The sequence below is a fragment of the Ambystoma mexicanum genome, chromosome 6p, assembly GCF_040938575.1.
Source record: "Ambystoma mexicanum isolate Mex_15411 chromosome 6p, UKY_AmexF1_1, whole genome shotgun sequence".
Taxonomy (NCBI): domain Eukaryota; kingdom Metazoa; phylum Chordata; class Amphibia; order Caudata; family Ambystomatidae; genus Ambystoma; species Ambystoma mexicanum.
The window spans coordinates 1,499,718,876-1,499,746,181 of NC_090935.1; the positions used below are offsets into that span (position 1 = coordinate 1,499,718,876).

A 27,306-nucleotide genomic window follows, 5' to 3' on the forward strand; every position below is an offset into this window, starting at 1 on the left:
GTATTCGGGGGGGAGCGAAGGACGGCCCGTCACGGCTTCGGTCGTGCTATTTTCGGCGGCCCGGGCGGAGCGCGGTTTAGCTGCGACTCCTCACCCCGGCGGCCATCTTGGATCTATTCTAGTTTTTAGAGTACAATAACAAGCAGAAACCAATAATTTAAATAAAATATGAAGTCTCTTAACAGTTCCTCGGACCCGCTTATTTCCGCCCATTTCCCTCTTATTTGCTCACAAAGTAGAGATGAAATGTAAAGGTGAACATCATAAATGTTTATCAGTCATCCACAGTTAATCAGTACATAGTGCTTGTTTATGCATATATCATTACAGTTCTAAGAACCTTGACTTCAAGCTGCCCCTTTTCCCTTTTCAATATGTGAGCCTTGTTCACCTCCACTAGTGTACAGTTCCTGGGTACCGTTTAAACTTGTACCTTAATGAAAGGCCACGGCACCAGAAGTCCAGAGGCTACAGAAAGCTGAAAAACTGCTCTGACTGAAAAACATAATACTTTAGAATATATGCAGAAGCCCAACTTTCAATACACATTTGTACTTTGGGGCATCACCCTTCAGCATTGGGAAGTGCTCATCTAGTCCAAACATTGTACACAAGCCGTCACGCAGAGCAAAGATTATTTGAAAGAATAAAAGTACATCCTTAAGTATGTTTTGTGGGCTGTTTGGACTAGCAAATGACCTCCGCCAGATGAAAATAAAGTTGTGGCAATGAACACAACTTTAATAAGATGTAGGTCACTCGTTTAAGCAACATAAATAGTCCTCTTCTTGAGTTGATGTTGGATCTGCTCTGTTGCTCTTTTCAAGTTCTCAGGTGCAGCCTTCCTGCTTCTTTAGGTTCCAGACACTTTAAGATGTATGTGAGGTCTTGTCAAATTGAAGTCCGCCAGACCATGGCAGGAGACTGGCTGTTCTGTAATTCCTTTCACTTTACACAGGGATTTATTTACAGCATGCCTCAGTAACAAGGTTATAGTTTAAAGATTATGCATACCTCGTTTGACAATGTGGGTGGCTTTGTGTGCAAATTGTTAGGGAGAATTCTCTGATAAGGCTAATTTCCCAAACCTAGTGAGTCCCCTAGCAGCTTTGCTGGATTTTTGGGGTTTGTTTTTTCTCCTGCTAAGAGTGAGACTCTTTTACTCCCACTCTTAGACATGATTTGAAGTATGTCCTTGACTTGTTATGTGCTATTGGGCTATGGAGTTTCTTTTTTACTCCATAGGGTATCATCTGTTTTTCTGTATGTGTGGTACACAGCTCCCTCAGTGCAGTGTCACAGTGACCCCCAAACATAGACTCCATACCCTGGGACTGACTACTGTCTCCCAGGGCATGTAAAGTCACCATTGGCTTTACTAGTCAACATTGTGAACAGAACCAGTACAAACCATCATATTGTGGAAGTACTGGTAAGGGGTAATTCGATTGCCCCTGGGTCTGTTTTCGAGGGGGCACTGTCCTGTCCCCCCTCGTCGAGTTTCTGGCTGGTGGCAGTGGTTACCACGCAAAATATTCCTCCGGAATATTCTCTATGGGATTTTCCCATTGATTTTAAACGCACCACTTTTTGGTGCAATGTTAAAGATGCCGCCGGTTTATTTAATATTAAATCACCAGTTGGGTCTTTTTGCCAGAACTCGATTCTAAAATGGCGTTTGTGTCCGTCTCTGTAACTCTGACCAAGGTCGAGCCCTTTGTTCCACTATTTTGGTGGGCTTCTCCACAGAAGCCCTCCAAATGGTGCCACTGTGTCTGGGTTCCACAGGAAGGGTGGAGGGGGGAATTGGCACCCTGGACTGCGTTGCCTTAGCAACCCAAGCCGCACTCTACTCTGATTGGCCCAGTGGTGAGCCGCCCGGCTCACCACTTAGCATGTGTGATTGACAGCTAGGCTGATGAATGGGGGTTTTTCTGCATAAAAGCAGGGCCTTTGGGACTGGAACTTCAGAAATCGCCACAGGACCTAAGAATCCGAAGAGGGAAGAAGCTGAGCCACCTGCAACCAACGACACCACCGGTGAAGCCCTGCTGCAACGAACTCACCACTTTTCCAACGACAAGAGAAGTGTAACGCTCACCTGATTCCCGCAGAGGCGCCGGTCTTGACTGGGTGAATGCCGTATCTTCAAAGGTGATGTGTAACACACGGTTGGCTCTTTGGGCTGGACCTCTGTGCACTGTATGTCTGACTCGAAGAGTAAGATGTCTGCAGATAGAAAATATGGGATTAATGAACTGGGGTTATTGGGTGCCTCTCTCCTCTTCCCTTTCTCTTCTCCTGTAGAACCCCAAAGGTTAACGCCCTCACCTTAGGTAAATGAACGCCGAGCTCTCCATCTGCCTCGGGGCAGGGTGCCGTAACCAGTTTCTTCACTGGATAAGGGTGCAGGCATCTTGACCTCAGAGGACTGCTGTCCGTCGTTAACTGCACGAACGGTAAGTTCTGGGCACTTCAAATGTCTTAAAAGTCTTTTGTAATGATATCTCTTGTTTTGCAGGGTTCCAGCGATGGCGGATGGCGGGCTGATGAGAGTTTAGGATCGAACCCGCGTGAGGAATTGAAGCGCCTGGAAGCACGTAAGTAAGCGCTTGTAGCCTGCTTCACGATGCGCACTAACTGTCCCTTTTATCTTGCAGGTACAAGTTCGGAGCGTTAGATAAGCTGAAGGGTGCTGGAATATCCACTGGATTCGGCGTGGGAAGGAGTAATGGCACGTGAGTAATAAAGTTGCCCAATGTCTTTAAACGCACCTTCTTTTGTCTTTCAGATGCGGGATGCAGCGCCGAAGGCCTCCGGAGCGTGCGAAGAGCTGGTAAGCTTTTTTCTTTCAGATGCCGGAATGCAGTGCGAAGACCTCCGGAGCATGCGAAGAGTAGGTAAGCCTTTGTCTTTCAGATGCCGGAATGCAGCGCTAGGCGTTGGTGACAGCCGATGGACCAGGTAAGAGATGCGCTGCCACTGAAGACCGTAGTGCTAACCTGTTCTTTCTTTGTCTTTACAGGTGCTGCTGAAGACTGGATTCCAGGATGGTAAGCCTTTGTTCCCTTAGGCCCAGGATCAGAAGCAGAAGACACGATGAGCGTTCTGCTGCAGAGAATGCAGAATAACGCAAAGCAAGATTCATCCATCTGGTGTGGTTTAAATAGCCTCCTGTAGTGCTTAGGTGTCTCCTTCCACAGCCATGCCTAGGTAAGAAAAGAGTTCCTGCTTTCCAGAAGAGTTCCACTGTTCTGAACCTAGGGAGTGGCTCCTGCCCCACCCAACAGGAAAAGTAGTCCCAAACAGAAGAGGATCAGGGGTTCACCTGGCAGGTAAGTAAGCAGCATGGTCTGCTGCAGGTAAGTCCACCCAAGCATTATGAGCCCGGCGCTTCCAGCGCTGGGACTGGGCATCTTTATGAGCCTGGTGCCACTGGCGCCAGGACAGGGTCCAAAAGGTCCCAATTGGGACTGGCTGGCACTCGGAACCGGGGTTATGGGTCTGCTTCCAAGGGAGTCGGGCAAGTCCTGATCTTTTGGAAGCAGAGATCATGACAAGAAGATCTGCTGGAGAGTCTTCTCCCTTTGAGCTGGTAGGACCAACCAGTTCGCCCTTTTTCGCTTCCAAAGATGTCACTTGGTCGAATCGCCCGTGCCAAGCACCCCGGCAGCCGCATAGCAAAGCTCACCACTTTTGACCGCGGAAAAAAGGACTGCACCTTTTAATCGGGAACTCCACGGCTGGTTACATCCCTGTGCAGTGCAACGACTCCATGTTTCCTCCTCGACGCAATCTTCTCTTCCCCTGGTTGGAACCATGAACCTCAACCACTGCCAGGAACAACTGCCCCCGCTGGAGCTTCCTTTCTCTTTAAGGTACTGTGTCCTGCCTGGTCTCCCTTTCTGCAGATTGCTAAAGGTGACCCTTAAATCCTTGGCTTCTAAACTGGGTTGGCTCCAGGCCTTCTGACTATATCTTTTGACTCACCCCAACCTCTTTTGAACACTCTGCAAAGACTTTCAGTGCACTTTAAACCGTGTGATCCTGGGCACATTTCGCTTGGCTCCATTTAAAATGGGCCTGGCCTATGAACTTTGGCTCTACAGTATAACCTGCCTTTCACCCCTTGCTCTGAACTCTTAAGTGTTGGAAACTGTTTTATTTTATGCTCTGCCTTTTCTCTCCCTTTTTAACCTAAACTATTGGAGTGCCATCTAGGTTAAGCGCTCACTTCTGTCTTAACAAATAGTTGTGCTTTAACCCTGACTTGTCTGATAGTTATCAAGGGAGGTGTGTATACTTACCTGACTGTGTTTTAGATTACTTTTCATTGAGGGTGCTAGTGTATTGCCTAAAGTGTGTTTTAAATAAATAATTATGTACTTTTTATACAAAGCTCTGGTCAGTGTTTGTTTGCTCTACTGGGTCTTGACCCTATTGCGTATACTCTGCATACTGCCCTACTCTTCTTGAGAGACGTCTAACTGCTCAGCCACAGCTACCAGGTAAATTTGGGTGGTGCAGACTGCTACCAATTGGGTTTACTGCTGCTCCTGTAGTCTTAATCATTTTGCAGTGTTCCCCAAGGGAACTGCACAGGATTCTGCCTAACACAAATATACATATTTATAATGCCACATGGGTAAGTGCTGGATACATTATTTTGATGCATAGAATATATGTCCTACTTTGTATATTAGTTTGACTAATAAACTATTTTGTTCCTCCAGGTATCCCATTCGGATGTGACTGGAATAAAGCACTTGACAGTAAGTAAACCTATTTAAAAACCTGAACTGAGCTGTTTTCTGGTGTTAAGTACTCTGGCATAACTGGATTTATGAGGAGAGTTGCATTAGTAAAATGTACTATATTGACAGGGTGGTTGATGCAGATTATCATGACCTGATATGTTATTGTGATTCATACCGCGCACCGCTGGCATTTGCCTGGTCTCAAGACACTCTGGCTGATTTGAAAGAGGGAGAGGGTGGTTTAGGTTAATGGCGAGAGAGGGATAATGACAGATCGCTTTGCAGTTTTGTTGATGCATGCACATTGGAAGTACCTGGTGTTCTGCATGCAGGTTTGTTTCTAGGTGTGCTGTGACCTGAGCATGGAGCCATTTGTGTCTAGAAGGGAATCCTTGCTTACACAAGGTACTAGGATGCACTGGCCCAGACTGTGATATGTAAGTTGATTGTAGAGGTGTAGGGTAGGGCTCTGTTGTATGATGTCTTTTTTAATTGTTGTTTGTGAGTGGCTTAGTTGATGTACATGTAGTAGTGATCGTGTATCTTGGGAAGGTTAATACAGGGATGTTAGTGGATTGCCGGGTGGGCAACTTGCAGCATCCATCCCATGCCGTCATCGTGACGTCTCAGTAGAGATGCCCTATGGGTAACTATATATGAAGTGCAAAGTACTGCAGCCACGTGCAATTGCTGGCAGTTGGATTACCCAGCGAGAGGTGAGGGGATTTCCAATGTACATTGTTGGAGCAAAGGAAAAGTATTCTGGAGGCGGAGACTGGACTCCTGACAAACCGCCGTCTGAGGGGAGGAGCCTAAAGCTACTGCATGTTGTACACGTTAAGTGCTGCAGCCAAGTGCAGTTTGTGGCTGGTGGTGGCTCTTTTGTTAGTGCCTGGAGGATCCTTGCCCCCCATCAAATCCCGAGTGAGTGCATTCTGGTGATTTACTCCTTCTGTTTGATCAATGCGCTTAACCCCACCCTTTCCCATTGTGCAATCTAGCATGTATGTATTGCAGAGCAAAACAGCATCTGCACAAAGCACGCTACTGTTATTAGTGGAAACTTCTACCGCTCTGGCTAAAAAGTCACAGACTCAGTAACTGAACTTCTGTCAGCTCCTTCCCCTCCTCAAAACCTAACACATGCGTTACAAAAGAAGTCACAGGGGAAAAAATCACTGACATTTATCTGAATAAAGTTTCTGAATCGCAACAAAATGGTAATACTCAACACAAGCAACACTACAAGTGAACTCAGTAAGGTCCTGAGCATGTGGCACAATTTGGTGCCACATCCCTTCTCATCCATGAAGAAGGGAAGGACCCTTCCGAAAGGTATTGTCAATAAGAGACTTTGGATCACGACATACTAAATTAATCTCCAGACCTCTAAATTCATTTCTGAAATCAATTTCACACTTTATGAATCGTCTGCCAGCATTTGCTCCCCCACCGTTCTCCTACCAGCCTACCTCCATGCCAATGGGGTCGTCTCGCTTAGTAGATGCCTCTGACCATCCATCAAATATGAGTTAATCTTCCATTTTGGCCCTAAATTTTGTACTAAATTCACTTGTCAATTTATATGACAATATTCATGCTGAACTGAAAGACCATAGATCTATACAGCAGTCTGTGAGCTCTAAAATGTCATTCTTGGAGGCTTTTATTTGTGCTCAAAAGGAACTGTTTTTTTCAACAACAAACGGGTCAGGAGGTAGACCTACAGAATGACCTCCTGAGAGTTTAGTAGAAGACCCAAGTAACCCAACCCTAAACAGACTAAACCTACAGGCTGACTCTAAACATCATGATACAATGTAATTGTCTACATTTACCTATACATTCAACAAATGGGCAATCATTAGCCCTTGTCTCCCAACCACAAGAAGATCCAAATGCAAAAGAAAACCTAAAAAAAAGCATAATTCAATCACTAAAGATGGGGCTTTTTCAACCAACAATACAGACACACCTTGGCAAGTGACTATTCTGGAAGCTTCTATTCAAACTCAGCTTTCGTTATAAATAGCCCAGGAAGAGGTTAATACATTTGAGTGACCTTTTTACTTGCTCTGCTCTGTACAATAATCCAGCACCTTGCACTTTACATACGTTAGAGTGAACTCCGAACTTTGATCATCAAACAGTATATCCTTGTCATCTTTACAACCTGCTTCAAGTGACCAGTTAGACTCTAAAGAGCCTTTGTTTAAACCTTATCTTGGGGGGGTTAACTCTCTAAATAACACACACCCCATGCGTAGAACATCTATTCCAAACAGGGGCTGCGTCATATTAAATTGTCAAAATGTTTTTTCCCTTTTTCATGAAATACCCTGTTTAAGAACAATCGACTCTAGAGACATTGGTTTTATTGATGAAAGTAGAACGGATATAGTGGTCCTCCACATGTTTTCACACATAATCACTGATTATTTGAAACTCACATGTTTCTAATTATGGGTTATGAGCTTCACAAGGTCACTTTCTCTTTTGGGGTAGACCTACAAAGAACAGATCCCAAATGATGCAATGAAGGAATCTTTGAGTCACAGTCTGAACCCCAAATGAAAAATTATTGTAACCCTGGGCCTCAGTCAGTCTGTCTCTAATTCTAATCCCATTGTGGGCCTGCCAGAAAAGTTAGACTGGTCTCGGTTGCTAAAGACATTACAGGCCTCAGATCGAATGTTGCTGAGAAACTTCTGAAAGTCAGACTCGGGACTCAAGGATACCTTCTTGGAATAAATGGGGATTTGCTCCTGAAAGAAAATGAGGTTTTTAACTTAAAGGAGTTTGATATTCTAATACTTCAAGAGGTTTGGCTTCAGGAGAAACCTACTATGGATCGAACATTAAAGGCATGGTTAGTAAAAAAGTTTATTGTCCCTACGGGTCGGCCATGTTTTTTTAAGCCTAAGTGGCTCGATTTTAGAAAACTTTCCTATGGACCTTACCCGAGTTTTCGTCCATTAAACGCACGCGAAAACAAGCACCAGGGAGCCGCCATTTTCTGATAATCCTATCTTTTCCCTGATCGCCCTGGCTGACCTGCTTTTGCGGCACTAAATCAATTCCCCCGCCCCTGAGCCTGACATTATCAAAACATTCATATTCCCCACCTCTCTCTGTGACGTTACTGTGCTGCGTAGGCAAACGCGCCCAGTCGTCTTCTGCGCGACTCCACACAGAACCCGGAAACCAACACAGATCAACTCACAACACAGCAAGCCACAATTCTGAATATGAAACTGTACTTTAAAATGAAACAGCAACACGGTACATTTGGTAAAGTACATTTATTTGACATTAAATGTTTAGAGAATATTCAGCAATTGCCATATGAACTCGGAAAGCCATTTATTTTCTTTTATCTGTATCCGTAATAACTGTTCCGTTTCATCTTGAGTCACGCGCTGTTCCTTTATGGTACACAGGGTGTTCATTTTCGTAAAAAGAATCACTTTGGAAGCACGGTGAACCGCAAGGCTGTTCCATCAACTAGGCACTAGTCCAGCGTAAAGGTTGATATGTTGCTTCTAGCCACTAGTACAGCGTAAGGGCATGTGGGCCCTTGGCGATCGTCCCATAATATGGTGATCGTGCTCCAGTTGTTGACACGAAGCTGCAGGTGTCTGCTGAAGAATCCATCCGCCCGTGTCTCAAACAGATGGCAGTGGCAGAATGGGATCAAATACCTGTTATGAAAACAAAAAAATTATAATTAGTCTCGCTAGCCGAACTTCATTAATATTACTCATTTTATTTATTACGGCTGATCAGAAACTATTTGCTTGCAAGGATAGTTCAATGGAGTATGTTCGTCTCTAAAATCAATGCGAAAAGTAACGAGATAAATCAAGGCCAACACACAATGATAAACGACAGTTAGTCTACATGCGTGAGGAATGATATGATATATGATATGGCATTTGTAACGCGCCTATACTCAAGTGTTTCTAGGCGTGACGAGGCAGGTGGGGAACAAGGGCAGACAGACAACGATCCTACTAGGCCAGGTGTCTTTCTGATTGCGCATGGGGAAGGGCTAAACATGGTTAGTTGAATACAAATTAAATAATAGGGCCAGCTGGTGGCAAGTGCAAGGTAAATGCCGGGAGAAGGGGCTGAAGGATACAGAGAGAGTCCCATAGTGCAGGTAGGCAGTGCAGGGAAAAGTGGCTGGGCCAAGGACCGAGATCGGTGAGACCAGTGGACCTGCATGCCCATGTGCCCACTACGAACACATTTTACTTGCTTTTCCTAGCTCTTCATTCATTCATTTAATCATGCATCCATTCATTAAATCTTCATTCCGGTATAAAAGCGTGTAAAGATTTACTTACATTATATTTGAAATTTCCATTGTGTCTCTTCGTAATGCAGTCTGTAAAACGGACCGTGCTCTTGACAACGATTTTTCGTATACTGAACTAAAATGAAACTCGGTCTAGTTTCTGAATTTTCTGCCTTATCGTCTCTTACGTTATTGCGCACTCCCTTCAAATGTGGTTCTTTCGGCATCGTCCCTATCTCAAGGTCAAAAAACAATAGACCCTTATACTTCCAGTGCGACTTGTGGGCCTCATCTGGGCGCTGTCCTTCGCATTCTTTATTTGCAACATCACGTAGTATAGGCATCTGTGAGAACTTGAAGTTTAGAATCCGTCTATGTAGTGCGCCTCAATGTGCAAATGCGAACTGGCTTCTCTCCCAAATGCCACGGCCCGCTTGGCTGGCGCGTTCTAAGTGCCCCAATTTTGTCCCCGTTGTCTGCGAGCTTTGCAGCCCAAATTGAGACATTTAATTTTTGGCGGAAGGTCAGGGAAAGTATAAAGTACCACAGGAGTTGAGGTAAAAGTGAGATTTATTGTTTGTTTGTTTGTTTTATTATTTGCAATACGCAAGCCTCCCCTCCGTTAACAGTGCGCAGCATTTACATTTACATGAGATGAGACATGAGAAAAATATATACATACACATATGTGAGGTGAATAGAGAGAATTCAAAGATGACACCCAGCTTGTTCGCCACCCATGATGTTGAAGGTAGGGGTTAGGTTTACAGGTACACTGTACAATAACATTTATTTACAAAAAGACAATCGTATTGCAATTATTTAAACCGGGATTTGTACTTCACAATCAGCTGTGCTTCGGGTGGGCATGGCACAGTCGCAATGTTCGGTGGCAATGGATCACTGCTCTGCACAGAAACGTCCAAAATTCCATATCTGTGCTTCTCTAACACAGCAACAATAAGGCCTTTCACAAAGTTGAACTGCATTTCATCATAGACTGGTTTGATCACCCATTGCTTACTTCGTTTTGAAAACAGCTTAGTGTAGCAAGGCATCCTTACTTTACCCCTAGTTCTAGATTGTTCACGTCCGACATTGCTGTTATGGGCCAAGACCGCTAGTAGAGTGCGATGTTTCATGCCCCGAAAGCTAAAATGCAAGCGCTTTGGCCTGTACTTTAGGCACATATTGTGGAACACCTCCAAATCTCCTGTGTGACAGAATTCTGTCAGTCCTCTCAAATCTCTTGATAGAGTTTTGTCGAAACCAATCTTCTCAATGGCTTTGTGTGTCGGTGAAGATGGAATCAACCACTTCTTCTTCCGTGCCTCCTCTGGGGACAAAGGGCCATGTTCACATTGGTGGAAATGTTCATTTGCTGTCCAGCGGTGAACGTTGGTACAGTGGTGAATCAGTGACCGCCATTTTTCAAGTAGTATTTCCACTGACCCCTCACAAGTTTTTGAGCTCCACCAAAGATGGTTGTTGATTGAATGTGACCACTGCAAAATATTTTCAAAACCAATTTTTTTCCCCTGCAGCCGAGATTTTCTTATTGATTGATTTAGCAAGATGCCATACGTCAAATTGATGTTTAATATGTGGGAACTGCTCTCTCATTGTCTTGGCAATTGAAACGTGTCTATCCCTGGCTATGAGGTCCATGTGCATTCCCCTTGATTGTAGATATTCCACTGATTTTATAAATCCTAGTTTCTCCATGGCCACTGACGATGCACATTGTGTTACCTGCACGACCAACAAACTCACAATTTTCTTACTATCCATGTCCTGAAAGTGGTAGGTGCAGTACTTGGCAGAAAATCCAGGGCTGTCGCACTGTCCATCGCCGGCTAGCCTGAATCGTTTGCCTTTGAATGTACTTGCTAGAGACAATTGTTCAATTTTCCAAGCATCACTAATGGCCGGAAACAGATAATCACGTTGGTATATGTAGTACAGCACTTTAGAATTGAAATGGAGTCCCACAAACTGAAAGAAAGCCTCTAACTTTCTAAAACTGGAGCCACTAAAAAGTGATGCAGCTGCACACAGTAGATTGCCTGCTGGCAGTTTCCCCAGCATCGGTTGTGCAGATCATGAGAACCTATGATTTAATCTACAGGCAGCATTTATTTTGACGTTACTGCCTTTTATTTGACGAGTCACATTAATCTATGGCTTCCCCATACTTTCCCTCTAATGGAATGCACACATTTCAGCATACTTATAATTTCCATCAAACAACTGTCGAATACAATGTATTTGCTCTCTTTCATTAGACTGTCATCCTGCGTCAACGTTGTTTCGGCCTGTGACGTTGTGGAGATTTCAACACATTGGAAGTAATATCGCTGATATCAAGTTCTGATGCGTCTATGGATGCTGCGGCTGGTTCATTCTCTGTCATTTCGACATCTATTACTTCAACATTGATGGGAGAACACAACAATGTCGACAGGTTTTTGGTGGCAAATTATTGGCGGGTGTAGATTGTGTAAATTGATCTGCAACTACTTCAGAGCTATCTTCAATACATTCAATAACATCTTCTTGTGGTGGTGCGGTCGCACTGTAGCTATGGTCCAATGCAACTTTGCTGTAGTCTCCAAACACAGTTAATTCATGTTCTGGCCATTGGACATGAGCATCTCGAGCCTGAACATGCCTCGCCTCAATTAATAGTTCCTCCATAGTGTTCACGGTCTGGCAAGCCACATCTCTCATTCGCTTCACTGTTTGTGTGTGTATAGTTCTGACACCCACGGGTAACTGGAGGAGAGATTGGAAAAGGGATGTTCAGTTTAAACACAAGATTGAGTGTAGTAGAATTGACTGGAAAAAAACATAAAATAGTCCCCAGCACAAACATTTTTTTCAAGTTATGAACTGTTTGTAACTAACCTTTTTTTGTTTTTTTTTCTTTGCAACTTTTTTGACTCGACCTTCAACATCTGCACGCTGTAGCTCCGATTCGTTTCCGCATGTCCTCCCTTCCTCTTGCGCTGCAACGACTATATTTTCTGTATCCGCATAGACAGCACGGAATGACTCACCATCGTCTCCCTGAAACATAGTACTTTCATTACTATGTATCAAAAGCATAAAACACACGTGAGGACGAACACACAGGTACATCTCAATAGCCAAACACGATTTAAACATTGTGTGCAACAATCAAACGACAAGTATTCGACCAGTGATGATCTATTTCGATGGAACTGTCAGTATCCATACCTCTGGCTCTGCATGGACTGCCATGAATGGTTGTATTGGAGAGGAGGCATCCGCATCTCCCTGAAACACAGTACTTGCATTAGTATGCTTTTCAATATTGGAAACACAACACACACTTGGGGTCGACGGCACAGGTACATATAAAGAGATGACCACAAATGATGCATTGTCCAAAAGAATCAAGGAAAATCCGAAGTAACCCAGCTCTTTCTTCAAAGTTTTGTTATAATGATTCCTCTTACTTTTTAGCCATGCATTTATTCTGGAACATTCATAAGGTTAACAATCATCATTCGCTTTTGATCCAGTTGACACATACTGGAACCCCTGAAAATACAACAGACAGTATACCTAGAAACCCTATCTACAATTCTTAGCAGTTGTCATGAGGCCACAAACACTGGCATCTTGATCGGGATAGTATGAATTCCTTCTGCACAGACTCCTGTCAAGTTATAGACAGGGCTCTTTCTCATGGAGCTTTCTCTTGAGGTATGTCTTGGTCTAATATTATGAATGTCTGGGATCTTATGAAATGAAATGGGTAACATTTTAGGAGATGTACCCTTGCGCCCAACTTGGAAATGTGGATTGTCCTCCTCCATCTTGGACTACATCTTTACATCGAAAACGCAGTTTGACAAATGCAAACTTTGGAGGGTAATTAACCGGCCCTTCCACATTACACTTACACCTGGACATATAATTAACTAATCAGTTTAATAGGGATGGTTTAAACACTTTAAATATTAATAAAGGCTTAAACAGAATAAAATGGGGCCCTTACAACATATTGATTTTTAACCAGTGGCTAAATGGAGAAATTGCTTCCGAAAACCCATCATCTAACTCTTCTTTCGCCTTCTGTTTTCTCAGATTTCCTTACAAAATGTATTAATGCAGAATCTAAAAACTCAAATATGAAAACTGTAAGCCTTTTGCCACAGGCAACATGCTTATGACGGCAAGGTTTATGCCAAAAAACTAGAGATGAGGGAACACCTTCATAAATTATCCAAACTAAACAGTCTTGTGTCTCTGACAGTGAAAGGAAATTAAACAAGCTTTTAAAAACTGATTACAATCCCACAAGCATCTTATGATTCCAACAGAAACTGAACGAAGCTCCAATCTCTAAAACCAAATAAACCAATTCAGACCAGTGCCATTCATTGGTCGAGGCTAATCGAATTGCTGAAGATAAGTGGCAGCACCACTATAGGAATTTGTATGCAATGTCAGACGCTATCCAGAAGATTCTTTAACGTTTCACTAAACACCTTGGATGTTTAACAATTTCTGTGGAAGAAATAGCTGCATTTATTAAGGAAGCTGTCACCCAGAGCTCAGTCTGATCTATCCAACCTCAAGTTAACGGGCCGGATGCATAGGGTTACTCACTAAAAATTCTATGTTCATCAATATTTCGGTACCCGAACCTCCCTCCATCCTGGGTGATCTCCCACTTAATCTCAATCCATAATAAGGGTGATAGGCTGATAATTTGCTTGATTGAGCCTATCGCCCTTTTGTACGTTGCAAGTAAAATATGTTCAGCAATCGTCTTGATGCATCTTTAATGAGTGGTGTCTGGACTCGATAATGCCCAATCAGGCTTCAGAGAGCAATTAGGCACCTCCTTAAACAACTTAATAATTTCCTTACTTCAAAGTGTTTTGAAATATGCAGTTTGTGATATTAGCTTTTACAACCCAAATGAAGAAAATAAAAGATAAATATGGGCTCTTGTCGCTGCTACCATTGATCAGATTTTACAAAACAAAGGTGATTGCCAGCTTTACGTATGATACCGATGTTCTTCCTCTGTCACTAAAAATAGACTGGGTCAAATTAGAAGCTCTCCTTTGGCGGGAAACAAAGTTTTAAACCTTCCAAATTGTGTTCCTATTGTATCTCCAAGATATGAACTAGATTTGCTTTTAATACAAACAATGATCAACTGGGAAAAACTCCCCTTGTTTATGAATAGCTTAGACCCTCCCGCCAATTCACTATTCTGCAACTTGCATGATCTGGCACTGCAAGAGAGCAAGTGTGGAAGTTAATGACTGGTTTAAAGACTGTTATCGCCTATTAAACCAACTTGACCTCTGCTCAGGCCACTTAAAAGACCATTCAAATGACGTAAAAAGGAAACTCTGGAATTCGGACTGGCTGCTTACCACAAGTTTGTCAGTGGAATTCAAACTATATAAATATATAACATTGGAGAACAACCGTATAATACGTTGACTACATGTTTAACTAAGTTCCCCAACAAGAAATGGAGAAACATATTCTTAAGATTGAGAATGAATTAATTTCCTATATCGGAGATTATAGGCACAAGACCAAAGGTACCTAGGCTTGCTATTGCAGATTTAAAAGTAGTTGAAACCCTAGAACATTTATTTGTTCAACGCCATTTCTGCAGCCTCTTTGAGAACATTAGTTTGCACATTTTGTTCATGATGTTAGGGCCTTGTCGACCTTTCAGATTCTGGAAAAGAATCTGAAATGGGCACCCAACTGCCTTATGGATTGCTGCTAATAATTTTATTCAAAAGAACTTTGTGGACTCTTGGTAATGATTCCAATTTTACTGATTGGAACTCTCCCAGGCCAGTCCAACAAGACTGATATTAATATAAATATATAGACCGATAGAGGGGTCATTATCGCAGCATAATGACTTGCCACCAAATGATAGCCCGCCAAGCACTAATGACCCCTTTTGAGGTCTATAAGGCTATGAACACATAGCAGTAGTAGCAATTCGTGTTTTGGAGTTTTGGTGGTGAAGTAAAAGCATTATTTTAATAGTGAGTAAAATAAATAGACTCAGTTAGTAAATTGAACGTGTTTTTCTTGTGTAGTGTTTTGCCCCTTAAGTGCTATGTGCGTATATGTTTGTCCAGAAATCCCATAAGGAATTGTATGAAATGATATGGTATTTTAAACGCGCCTATACAAAAGTGTTTCCAAGCATGACGAGGCAAGGGAGTGGTAACAGAGGGACGACGGAGACACCGATCTTACTAGGCCAGGTGACACTGAGATCGCGCAAGTGCAGGGGGGGGGTAAGGGGAAAGTGCGGGAGATTGCGAGGGGCAGTGCAATACATAGGATCAACAGTAAAAGAAATGAAATAAATAAAAAACAGTAGGTAAAAGTGCGGCCAGCTTGTGGCAAGTGCAGGGCTAAGTGCAGAGATCAAGTGTCAAGAGCTGGTGGGGACTGTAGGGATACAGAAAACAGCCCTTACGTGCAGGCGTTGCCCCGGAGGAGGTGCAGGTATGCAGCTGGTGTGGGAAGGGACCTGAGCCAGGGAACAGAGGGTAGCCAGGTGACCAGTGCAGTTTCAGTCCGGAGTTCAGCAGGGGAGAGGAGGAGCGAAAGCAGAAGAAAATGTAAGCTCTGCCCACTCCCACAGTTAACTACATAACAACATTGTTTTGTTAAGTATTTTAATTGCACATTTTGTAAAACTACATTGGGTTTAACAGCAGCAAGAATTAAGCGTCTTGTAAAAGTACATTATTTCTCTATGAAAGTGAAAGCATGTGCCCATTTTTGAGCTTTCTTTGTGTGTGTTAAATAGGATGTGGCTGTGAAAAAAGGTCCTCCCAGAAAGGAAGTGTCTTGTTGAAAGAAACCTTGGCTGGAAATGGCATTGTTTGTGTACTTTAAGTCAGAATGTATAGAATGCAGTCACTAGCGAAGTTTGTTCACTGCGCTCTGAACATTCTGATGGGCTGAGAGGTCAATAACCATCTCTATGTGGTAATAACATATCTATATCTGCTATAAATGTTCATTAAAAAGATTTCTGTAATTTAATGTAAATGATTGTAACATATTGATTGAATTAGATTGAAGTTGATTATGTAACCGTATGTATTTATAACTAAATATGAAAGGTTTAGAATAAACAAAACCATGTAATAAAAAAAAGCTATGCATGAAGGATTCTGTGTCAGACCACTATTGGTGGATCCTCTATAGTTAGTGCAGGGCACTGAGCCGTTCACCACTGCATGGCCCGGAGTCTCCTGGTGCCTGCAATGTCCTTCGGCGTGCCGATCCTATAATGCTGCTGCATCCCGCCTTGACCACCTGTGTCTACAAAATAATCTGCACCTGGCACGGCGGTGGACGGTTAATAAGCCGTCCCTCATTCCAAAACAGCTGTTGTTGCGCACAAATGTGTTAGACCACAGAAATGCCCCAGGTATTGCTGGGAATTGCAGTTCAGTGCTGCTTCAGTTTTGCTCAACGCTTCCTTTGCCTAACACAAGTTTGTCCATGCTGCACAACCCTTTGTCTCCCCCAGCCCTTAAACCTGACACTGATGAAGCTGAAAGTGGGCCTTCTTGGCAAGGCCCAAGGTCCAAGCTGTGAAGGAGAGAGAGGATTCGAAGATGATTTTTGGACTCACTAGATGGTGAAGGTAGAGGGCCCACAGAGGGTGGCCAGAGGGCAGGAGGGAAACAGGGCGCAGGTGTCCCAATAAGGAGGATCTCAGTCTTACTGGCATGAAGACAGATCATTAGCTGTGCACCAGGCCTGAACAGAGGTCAGACAATCAGGAATGAGGGTGGCGAAGAGGAGGTAGTAGAGGAATTTTGAAGGAAAGCTGCATGTCATCAGCATAACATTGGAAATGAGGGTCAAAGGTGGTTATCAGGTGGGCAAGAGGGGCATGATAGATATTGAAGAGCCACAGCGATGGGGAAACATCACAAGTAGAGAGTGAGGTGGTGGAGGAGAAAGGGCCCAGTTGCACCTGGGAGGGTCAGATAGTTAGGAAGGAGATCAGCCAATCCAGGGCCTGGTCCGTTATGCCTGGGTATCGCAGAGCCATTTTATGAGGAGAGAATGTTTGACCATGTCAAAGGCCGAGGAGAGATCGAGGAGAATGAGAACAGCAGGAGAGTTTGAGTCAAGATTCGCAAGCAGAGATATTCACTGGTGTTCAAGAGAGCAGTTTCCATGCCTCTCGATGCCCTAAATCCAAATTGATGGTAATGGAGACAACCAGCAAGTTCAGGATGATGGATCATTTGGGGGAAGACCCATTTTTCCAAGAGTTTGCCAAGGAAGGGGGTCGTAGAGATAGGGTGATAGCTGGGCAGGAAGGGTCAGCAGGCAGCTTTTTTAGGAGAGGGTGCACAAGGGAGTGCTTGAGGGATAGAGAGAAGGAGCCACTGGCAAAAGAGTGGTTACAGAAATCGGCTAGAGCCAGGGCGAGAGAGGGGATATTGTCCTCAATAGTTCTGGAAGAGCAGGGGATTACCTGTTTGGATGAGACCTTCATAAAGCGGACAACTTTAGAGATCTGATCGGGTAATATGGGCAAGAAGGAGGAGAATGCTGGGGGGAAGAGAGATGGTGCAAGGGAGGCAAGAGAGCAGGAGGGGTAGTAGAGATAGGTGTAGAGGAGAGAAAGGAAATGATGTCCTGTGTTTTAGATGTGAAATGGTAGCACATCGCGGTGCAGAAAGCCTGGGAAGGAATGCGAGAGGTAGAGATTGCCTTTGGATTGGCGAGTTCCTTGCAGATTTTAAAGAATTCAGCCATGTTGTTAGTGGCTCCAGAGTTGCAGTCTTACATGTGGGCCATCTTATTGGAGCCAATGGAGAAATTATATTGCCTTTGGAGCAGGCGACAGGCCAGTTTGTCAGCGGATGTACCTGAAGACTGCTACTTCCGTTCTGCAACTGTGCACTCACGTTTCAGAGAAGCTAGATTGGATTCATACCAGCTGTGGCGCATGGAGGCAGGCTTCAGGCGGGTCCTCATGACAGGGGCAAGGATGTCGAGGGTATTGGAGAGGGAGAGGTAAATGTCAGAGTCGATAGTCAGTATGAGGGGTGGGAGAGGGGATGCAGGTGGCAGCAAAAGCAGCGACTGACAATTGCTTCATCAGTTGAATGACATTAAAGGAGGCTGGCAGTGCGGGAGGCAGCTCGGCCAGGGAGCCGAGGGGCCTCAAGCGGGAGGAGAGGAGAGATTGGTCGGACCAGGAAAGGGGGTAGTGAGCGGATTATAGATAGGGATGTCTGCAGAGATGAAGGCATCCAAAGTGTGTCCGGCTGAATGGGTCGGACCAGAAGGAATAATGGTAAGGGAGAGGGAGTTACAGAGGCCATCGAAGAGTGAAGGTGGATATATAAATCTCTGAGGAGGATTAGTTTAGACGTAGAGGTCAAGACAGGAGGTGAGGTTGGCCCATTTGGAGATGAAGCGAGAGACCGGGCCAGGGGGCCTATAGATGGTGGCGAGGGTAAGAAAGAGGGTAGCAGCGGCAGTAAGCCTACAGACGAGGACTTAAAAAGAGGAGTCAGATTGAGTAGATATGATAGAAGCAGGGACCCATTCAGGGAAAATCAGGACTACTCCGACAGGTTGGGCTTAGATTTGGAGAGGAGCGTGTAGCCCTCAGGAAGGAGAGCGTCAAGAGCAGTGACAGAGCTGGCATTGAACCACGTCTTGGTTAGGGCAAGGACTTTTAGGTCAAAATCTTCAAGAAGGAGACAGATGTCGGTGGAGTTTTTAACTGCAGATCGAGCATTCAAAGTAGCAAAGTAAAGCTGGTTCCCACCTTTGAAGGTTTTTCGAGGAAGGGTACAGGGTTATAGTACTCCTTTCGGAGGTGGTCAAGAGGTTGGGGGTGAGGAGGAGGGAGGAGTGGCAGGAGAAATTAGGAAGTTAATGAGAGATGGCAGGCACTGATCCAGAAGGAGTAGGTTGAGAACCCTGAGCCGTGACTGTGCCGTTGTGATAGACATTAATCGGTGAAGAGGAAAAAGGGGAGAGAGTTGAGACCAAGTGGGGAGCACATAGGTCTGGGAAGGGAATAGAAAAAAGGATGTCGGTGATAGTCTGTCTGGAGGAAGCGTTGACGTAGGTGTCCACGATGGGTAGGCCTGGGTAAGAGACCAGGAGCGCTTTTTTAAAATGTTTTTCTTCCAGGTTTCGAGAGTGAGGTAGGATGGGTGATAGAGTAACAGTTGGAATAGCTAGCGGTGGTGGAGAGCGCCATGGGAGTGGGAGGAAAGAGACAGATATGGGAGCTGCACAGTGCAGGAAGAAATACACCAGGCGGCCTAGCAGCTGAAGGAAAGGCAGGTAGAAATCGAACAAACTCGGCCACCCAGCAAAAATACCAAGATTTGATTTTCAAAAATTACAGACAAAATCCCTCAAATTAGAGTAAACAAGCCGATTTAAAAATACCCTGATTCGTATGTTGGTTCCGCGGTGGGCTTCTGCCTCTTGGCCTCATCTTCTTCATGTCAGTGATGTTTTGTATTATACCTGGGTAAACCTCACCCTTCCTTGTCCTAGTAGGATTCACAAAGTCTTCTACTCTACTGAAATAAATAGGTATGGGGGAACAGAGGGGATTGAGTGGGGTGCAAGGACAATGGGGACAGTAAGAAGGGGTGAATACCGCGTTCACCCAAGGCCATTTTCACTGGTCCAAATGAGGGTACCCTTCCGCATAAGATCCACCCGCTAAGTAGCACCACCATGGGGACTGTCTGGTAGCAGTCTCACCTCCCTGGCCTCACAGGAAGGGGCTCCCCACATGGGAGCAGTGACAATACCCTTACCCTTGGATTCGTCAACCCCTCTTCCCCTAATGAAACTTATTCAAATCCATGGACTGACAGCCCACAACTATGCAGATGACACTCAGCTCATCTTCAAGATGACGTCCGACCAAGACCCTAACAACACCCTCAACAAATGCCTCACAAACATAAACATTTGCATGACAAATAACTTCAAGCTAAATCCACCCAAAACAGAAATAATAATCTCCCTTCCGGAAGACAATACAACACAGGCATATATGACCTGGCCACCGAGCATGGGAACCCAACAGGAGACATTGACAGTGATACAAAATCAGGGAATTCTCATGGACTACACCCACTCTTTGCTACCACAAGTCAATGCAATAGTGAAAAAGGTTTCTACCTCCTGTGATTTCTAAGAGGGATCCTCCCTTACCTCAATTTCCCACACAGGACCCTGTCGATCATCTCATTAGTACTATCAGGAATCAACTAAGCAAATAGTCCCTACCTTGGAATACCAAAATGCCTCACAAAAAAACGACAACGCATCTAGAATACAGCAGCAAGACTACTCCTGAGACTAAATTGAAGAGCCATAAACCATATGAGTAAGCTACTCCTAAATCGACTTTATTTACACAAAGCTTATATTTCTTTCAGATTCTAACATCGGTTCATATGTCAGAAACCACTTTTTCACATGTATATACATCTCCACCTCCTGAACGGTCTTTCTACAATCATCTTTGTAATGAGTGAATTAAAAAGTCAAATAAAAAAAGGAATACAAAAGAGAAAGTAACCGTCACCATAATGATTCCCAAGTGACTATAAAACAATGAAATCGGTGAATTGTGGATAAATTACAGCTTTACTTAAAGCTAAATCTAATGACACGTGGTGAGAGTTGATATGCCCCTATATATCAAACATGTTTCTGTCTCCATGCTCCAAATGCGGACTTTTTTCAGGGAACCTCAATATTTTATTCATCTCTTTAAAGTTCTTTTTTTAATTATTTTTGTAGACCCAACAAGAACTGCATACAACCAATGATGTGATGTGATATGATATGATATGGTATGGCATTTATAACGTGCCTATACACAAGTGTTTCAAGGCGCGACAAGGTAAGGGAGGGGTAACAGAGGGAAGACAGACAGCGATGCTACTAGGCCAAGTGTCATTCAGATCACGCAAATGCATGGGGAGGGGGAAGGGACAGTGCAGTACATAGGATAATAGAATAAATAAGTAAGCAAGGTACAACCAGCTGGTGGCGAGTGCAAGGGTAAGTGCAGACATCAGGTGTACGTGCTGCTATTGGGACTGTAGAGATACAGAAACAGACCCAAGCACGGGGGTTGCCAGGAAGGCAGTGCAGGTGTGCGACTGGCGGGGAAGGGGACCTGGGCCCGAGAACAAAGGGTGGCCAGGTAACCAGTGCAGATTCAGTTTCAGCCAGGAAGTCAGCAGGGGAGAGGAGGAGAACAAGCAGAAGCAAAGAGAAATGTTTTGAGGTGCTTCCGGAACCAGAGATGATTCTCCTCAAGTTTCAGGGAGGGAGCGAGGCTGTTCCAGAGGGAGGCCCCAACCGAAGAAAGAGATCTACCACCGACTTGTTTGCTTGGAGAAGCGACTGAACCTGAGGGAGTTCAAGGCGGATGAGCGAAGAGCTCGAGAAGGAAGATATTTAGGAAGAGAGAGTTGAAGGTATTGAGGCCCCAGGCCCCAGAAGGCCTTGTGGACAATGCAGAGGGTTTTGAAGTTTATGCTCAAAGCCACTGGGAGCCAGTGCAGAGATTCCAGTCCTGGAGAGATGCGATCCCTGGGCTTGAGGCCAAGGACAAGTCTCTCAGTCCTGTTCTGGATGAGTTGCAGAGGGCGTAGAGTAGGAGCAGGCAGGTTTAGAAAGAGGCTGTTGCAATAGTCCAGTCTAGAGAGAACCAGAGCTCTGGAGACAGTGAGTGCATGAGGGAAGGATAGGAAAGAAAGAATATCTCTGAGGAGATACAGCTGGTAGTGTGACTTCTTAGAGATGTGAGGAGAGAAGGAGACTGTGGAGTCGAAGATGACCCTGAGGTTTTTAGCCTCACAGGTGGGAGCAGGGAGAGGGCCGGGAGAGGGCCGAGAGAGGCCAGTCAGAGAGTGACACGAAAGGAGGGAGTGGGTGTGCCGATGAGTAGAATCTCAGTCTTACTGGCATTAAGGCAGAAATCATTGGCGGCACACCACTCCTGGATGGCAGACAGATAGTCTGAGATGAGAGAGGGAGAAGAGGTGGCTGAGGGGAGACTGAAAATGAGCTAGGTGTCATCCGCATAGCACTGAAAGTTGGGGCAGAGCACAGCAATGCGGTGGGCAAGAAGTGCCAGGTATTGGTTGAACAGCCATGGAGAGAGGTTAGACCCCTGGGGAACACCACAGGTAGAGATAGAGCTAGAGGAGAGGAAGTACCCAAGTTGAACCTGGGAGGGTCGATCGGAGAGGAAAGAAGTCAGCCACGCCAGGACCTGACCGGTGATACCCTGGTTATCACGGAGACGGTTGAGCAGGATGGCATGGTTGACCATGTCAAAGGCAGAGGAGAGATCAAGTAAGATGAGGACACAGGGGGTGTTGGAATCAAGGTTGGAGAGCAGGTATTCACGGATGTTCCGAACAGCAGTTTCCATGCTTCTGGCAGCTCTGAAGCCAGACTGATGATCATGGAGACAACTTACAGCTTCAATGTGGAGATTAAGCCGGGAGATGGCCAATTTTTCCAAGAGTTTGCCAAGGAAAAGAGGGATGGAGATTGGGCGACAGTTAGCCGGGCAGGACGGGTCGGCAGATGGTTTCTTAAGAAGAGGGTGCACAAGGGACTGCTTCAGGGGGTAGGGGAAGAATCCAGTTACGAAGGAGTGGTTGCAGAAGTCGGCCAGAGAAGGAGCCAGAGTCAATGTGCTCCTTGATGGTTTTGGAGGAACAGGAATGAACCTGTTCTGACAAGACTTTCATAGATCAGACTTTTCTAGAAACCTCGTCTGGGGAGAACAGGGGAAAGGAAGAGAAGGAGGGACGAGAGGTGGCCGAAGAAGGGCTAACATTATAAGTTTGTTGTCGTATATGTCCCAACAATTTTTGTCTTTGGGGGCACCACTGGATCCTGTAATCTGCTCTCGGGAAAGACGAAACTCCTGTCCATTGTGAGGGGTCAGAAATGAGAGTTGGACACAAGGGATTCATATTGTCAAGTAAAGACATTTATTTAAAAAAAACTGGGTTGGGAAACTGCCTAACTGGCCCTATTTTAAGAGGAATTTCCCTACCTAAAAATCAAAACTAAGGATCAGTCTATGTCAGGAAGTCCATAACTGAAAAGCCGTCCTTGTGTCCAAAACGTCCTATCTTAACCCTCAAGGCAACTAAGGGTGCAAGGAAATGTCTTTTTCTTGGTGCTGGTAAAAAGTGTTCAAAACCAAAAATGTAAATGACCCCCACAAAAATGTTCTCCAAGGCAAAGACTCTTGGATCCAGGGGGTGGTTCCTTTCCGCTGGTTTCTTGAATAGGATGTTAATATTAATGTTAGAGGCATTTGTACTGCGCTCCGTCACCAATGGAGTTGGTCCCCGGGTGCTCTGGTGGATCTGCAAACGAGAAGGTGGGATGGGTTAGTAGGGTAAAGAGGGAGTAGGATAGTGAGAGGGGTGGTGTTCTGTTGGCATCTTCATCTGGTATACACAATGCGCTGAGCTTTTGGTGCCAGTATCGGAGCAATGTTGGGCCTCGTGTGCTGTTGGTGCGGCTTATGTGGTGTTGCAGTGTGGTGAAGTGCATGCAGCTTGTGGTGCGAGAGGTGGTTGTGTGAGTTTATAAGTGCGTTAAGTATGCAGAAGAGTTTGAGCGTATTGGTTAGTGGGCCAAGTTTTGCAGCTAGACTTCACAATATGGCCGGATGCCTAGATTTCGGGGCTCCTGCCTGGCGCAAATTTAGTCATATATGAGAGTAATATATGGTGGGAGAGGCCTATGCCCAGCAGAGCAATACTGTGTTGTACCATACACTGCCGGATATAAGAAACAATTGAGCGGTTCAGTACAATCTCAGAACACTGCTAGATCCTAGGTCCTGCACAGTGAGAGGAAGGCCCGCGCGTGACAGATTAAGTTTTTGGCGTTGACAACTTCTTGTTTGTAATGACCTATGTGTGGATTAGTATTCTGATGAACTATGTATAGTGGGATTCGAGAGTATGTTCTTTCCGTGGATCCGGGTCGGGTTATTGTGTCGTCTTTCCCTATTATCTGAGTGAATTTGTCTGTTAGTGCTTCTGGTATGGTGCAGGGGATGCTAAGGGTGAGTCGTCTGAGTGCTTCCGTTTTGGTCTGTCTATATGTTCAGATTTTAGTGTCCACCTCTTATGGTTTTCTCTCATTTTCTCTTATGTAATGTCGTGGAGTGTGTTTCTTGGGTCCTGTTTTTTGTTGATTGTTTGGTGGGGACCGGGGACGGTATCATTATTCATCATTGTGTTAGCGGTGTGGCCGTTCTTGTGGGTGGTCTTCTAGTTGTGCAGTGAAGAGCCAGTATTTGAGCAGTTTCCTGAATGCTAGGTGATTTCTTGTGTTCCGTATATTGTTTGGTAGGTCATTCCAAGTTTTTGGTGCCTGGTGAGAGAAAGAGGATCCTATGAGTTTTCTTCTCTTGTAGGATTTTGGTTCTATGCGGATGTCGTTGCTTGACCCGAGCGTTCTTGATGGTTGGTGTAGGCGTAGTTTATCTCTCAGGAATTCTGACCTTGGTTGTGTATTGCTCTGTGCGTGATGCACATTGCTTTGAATTTTATTTGTTGTTTTATTGGTAGCCAGTGTAGTATTTTTAGTGCGGGCGTGATGTGTTCTCTTCATGGTAGTTTGAGAAGGAGTCTTGCTGCTGCATTTTGTATGCATTGTAGTTTTTTTAGGAGTCGTTCAGGCATACCCAAGTATAGGCTGTTGGCATAATCTTCTCTGGACATGACCGGGGCGCTGATGGTAAGTGTTTTGTTGGAGAGTGACAGGAATGGTAGGATTCTTTTGGTGCTTGCAGGAGAAAGAAGCATTTCTTGAGTAGAGCATTTACTTGTGGCTCTAGAGTGAAATTGTTGCCCATCAGGACTCCCAGGTTTTTTACAATCGCCAATGGCATAGGGGTTGTGCCGAGTTCCCTTCGCCACGGGATGTAGTTGGTGTCTCCTCCGTTTTTTGTGACAATCATTATTTCTGTTTTGTCTCGGTTAATTTTTAGTTGGTTTAGGTTCATCCAATTGAATATATCGCGAAGGCAGTTCTCTAGTGTTGTTTCCTTCTCTGGTGTCTTGTATTTTGAAGATTATTTGTGTGTCGTTGGCGTAGTTGTAGCATGTGAGGCTTTGTCTTCTAATGATTTTGATTAATAGGGACAGGTAGATGTTGAATCAAAGTGGGGAGAAAGATGATCCTTGTGGTACTTCGCATTTGGAGTCTCCTGAGTTGGACTTGAAAGGTTTCATCCATACGGTTTCCATTCTATTTGTTAGGAAGGATTTGATCCATACTAGGGCGGTGTCTGTTATTCCCAGCCCTTCTAATCTCGTTACGAGGATGTCGTGGTTGACTGTGTAGAATGCTGCGGATAGGTCTAGAAGTATCAAGGCGGTACTGTTGTCCGAGTCTGCGTTTGCTTTTAGGTCGTCCCATATTGAGAGGAGAGCTGATTCCATTCCTCACATTGGTCTGAAGCCAACTTGTGCCTGGTCTAGTATGCAGTGTTTTTCTATAAATTCTTGGGTCATTTTGTAGATGTATGTTTCTAGCCACTTGGCGATGTACGGGATATTGGAGATGGGTCTGTAGTTGGATAAGTCCTCTACGTTTCCTGCTGTGTCTTTAAGTAGCGGCCTGATGTACCCCGATTTGAAGGCCCGTGGTACTTTACCTGTTGAGATTGAAAGGTTGAGGACATTCCTATGGTATTCCATTGGAGTTACTTGTTTGAGGATAGATTTGCAGGGGTCTTCAGGAGAGCCTGAATTGTTGCTTTGATCTACCAGTTTGACGAAAGTCTCCACTGATATTTCGAGAAAGCTTTGTAGTTTGTTTGGGTGTTCCTCGTGAGGATGGGTCGGTTCTGTGGTGTGGCATTTATTACTTTATTAATTAAAGTGGCAAAAGTTCCACTTTAATTAATAGTTCCTTCTTCACTTGACTCACAAAGTTCTTGTTTAAATCACAAGTTTTACAACAGTCTTTCTGTAAGATTTGTTTCTTCACTCTGCAGATTGCCCAGTGTACTCCCTGCCATGAATCTTCACTCTAGGAATCTTTACATAGCTTCAACTGCCTGGTGTGCTTGCCTACCAGGACTTTTCTTAATTGATTCACAGTTCCTTGGTTATACAAAAATGACCTATACCGTAAGGTACTTGGTATATTTGCCTATGGTAGCACTTGCTCAAACCTCTCCCCCACACTGGCATCTCATACACCTGTATTGCAATGGGGGGTTGTATTGGTACTGTCTTGTCTGAATACAAATATTCTTCGTATTGGATGTTGCAATTATACTTTGTCTTGACTGCATTTGAATATTCTTCTTAGGCTCTTTTCATCATTAACAATCTCATAGTTATCAAATTTGGGTTGGCGCTCTTGTCAGAACGCCCCGAGATCCCCAGCTGTTTTGGGTTGACTCAGCAGTCTCTTCCTGCATCTCCGACTCTGCCTGCGCCTTTGTGGAACAACTGCTTTGTTTGCTTTCCACCCGGGAGTCAGCCAAGCTGTCTACAGCATTCTGTGTGGCTCTGCGGTCACACGCTGGCTTCTCCATCGTTCTGGATGGACGAATGCTGCTTCCACGAGCGGCCTGACACCCCCGCCTGAAGTGTACCATCCTCTCCTGCACTGCCTGACTTCTGAGTGTGCTTACGATTTTTTTCTTTTTTTAAATTTTAGTTTTGAGTTTTCAACATTACAGCACAGACCAAGTCCAAAGTACAATATATGCCTAAATGAAAAACGAAGCCTTGAATGAAGGCCAATAATCATAGTACTCATCACTATCCCCACCCTCCGAGTCGCCCCCTGTCCCCTCTCCTGTGTTATAGATGTTTTCCTCTTTTCAACTCGGATAAAACCCAAATGATAACAAGATTAGTTCATTCCAACCTTGAGATCCCTGGTAGTCCCCAATCATTCCCTCTGCTCCCTTCTTTCAGCAAACATTAAGGGGAACCTCCAGCATATCCAATGCACACTCCTCGATTAACAGGTTGGCCTGCCGATTACTGTCTCCACTTCCAAAGGCATTTACCTTTCCCAGAATTCACCCCATTCTGTTTCAAAACTGCCCACCCCTCCATGTATGGCTGCTGTCACTTGTTCCATTACATATATATTCTTAACAGTGTTAATCCATTC

General features: G+C 44.6%; 1 protein-coding gene across 1 annotated transcript in view; it reads left to right on the plus strand.

The window, feature by feature from the left end:
* Positions 1-27,306, plus strand: part of FRAS1 (Fraser extracellular matrix complex subunit 1) — a 1,618,415-nt gene that overhangs the window by 370,314 nt on the left and 1,220,795 nt on the right. The window contains exon 11 of the mRNA XM_069626341.1: positions 4,734-4,772. Coding sequence (XP_069482442.1) covers positions 4,734-4,772 — 39 coding nt within the window. The remainder of the gene's footprint in view (positions 1-4,733; positions 4,773-27,306) is intronic.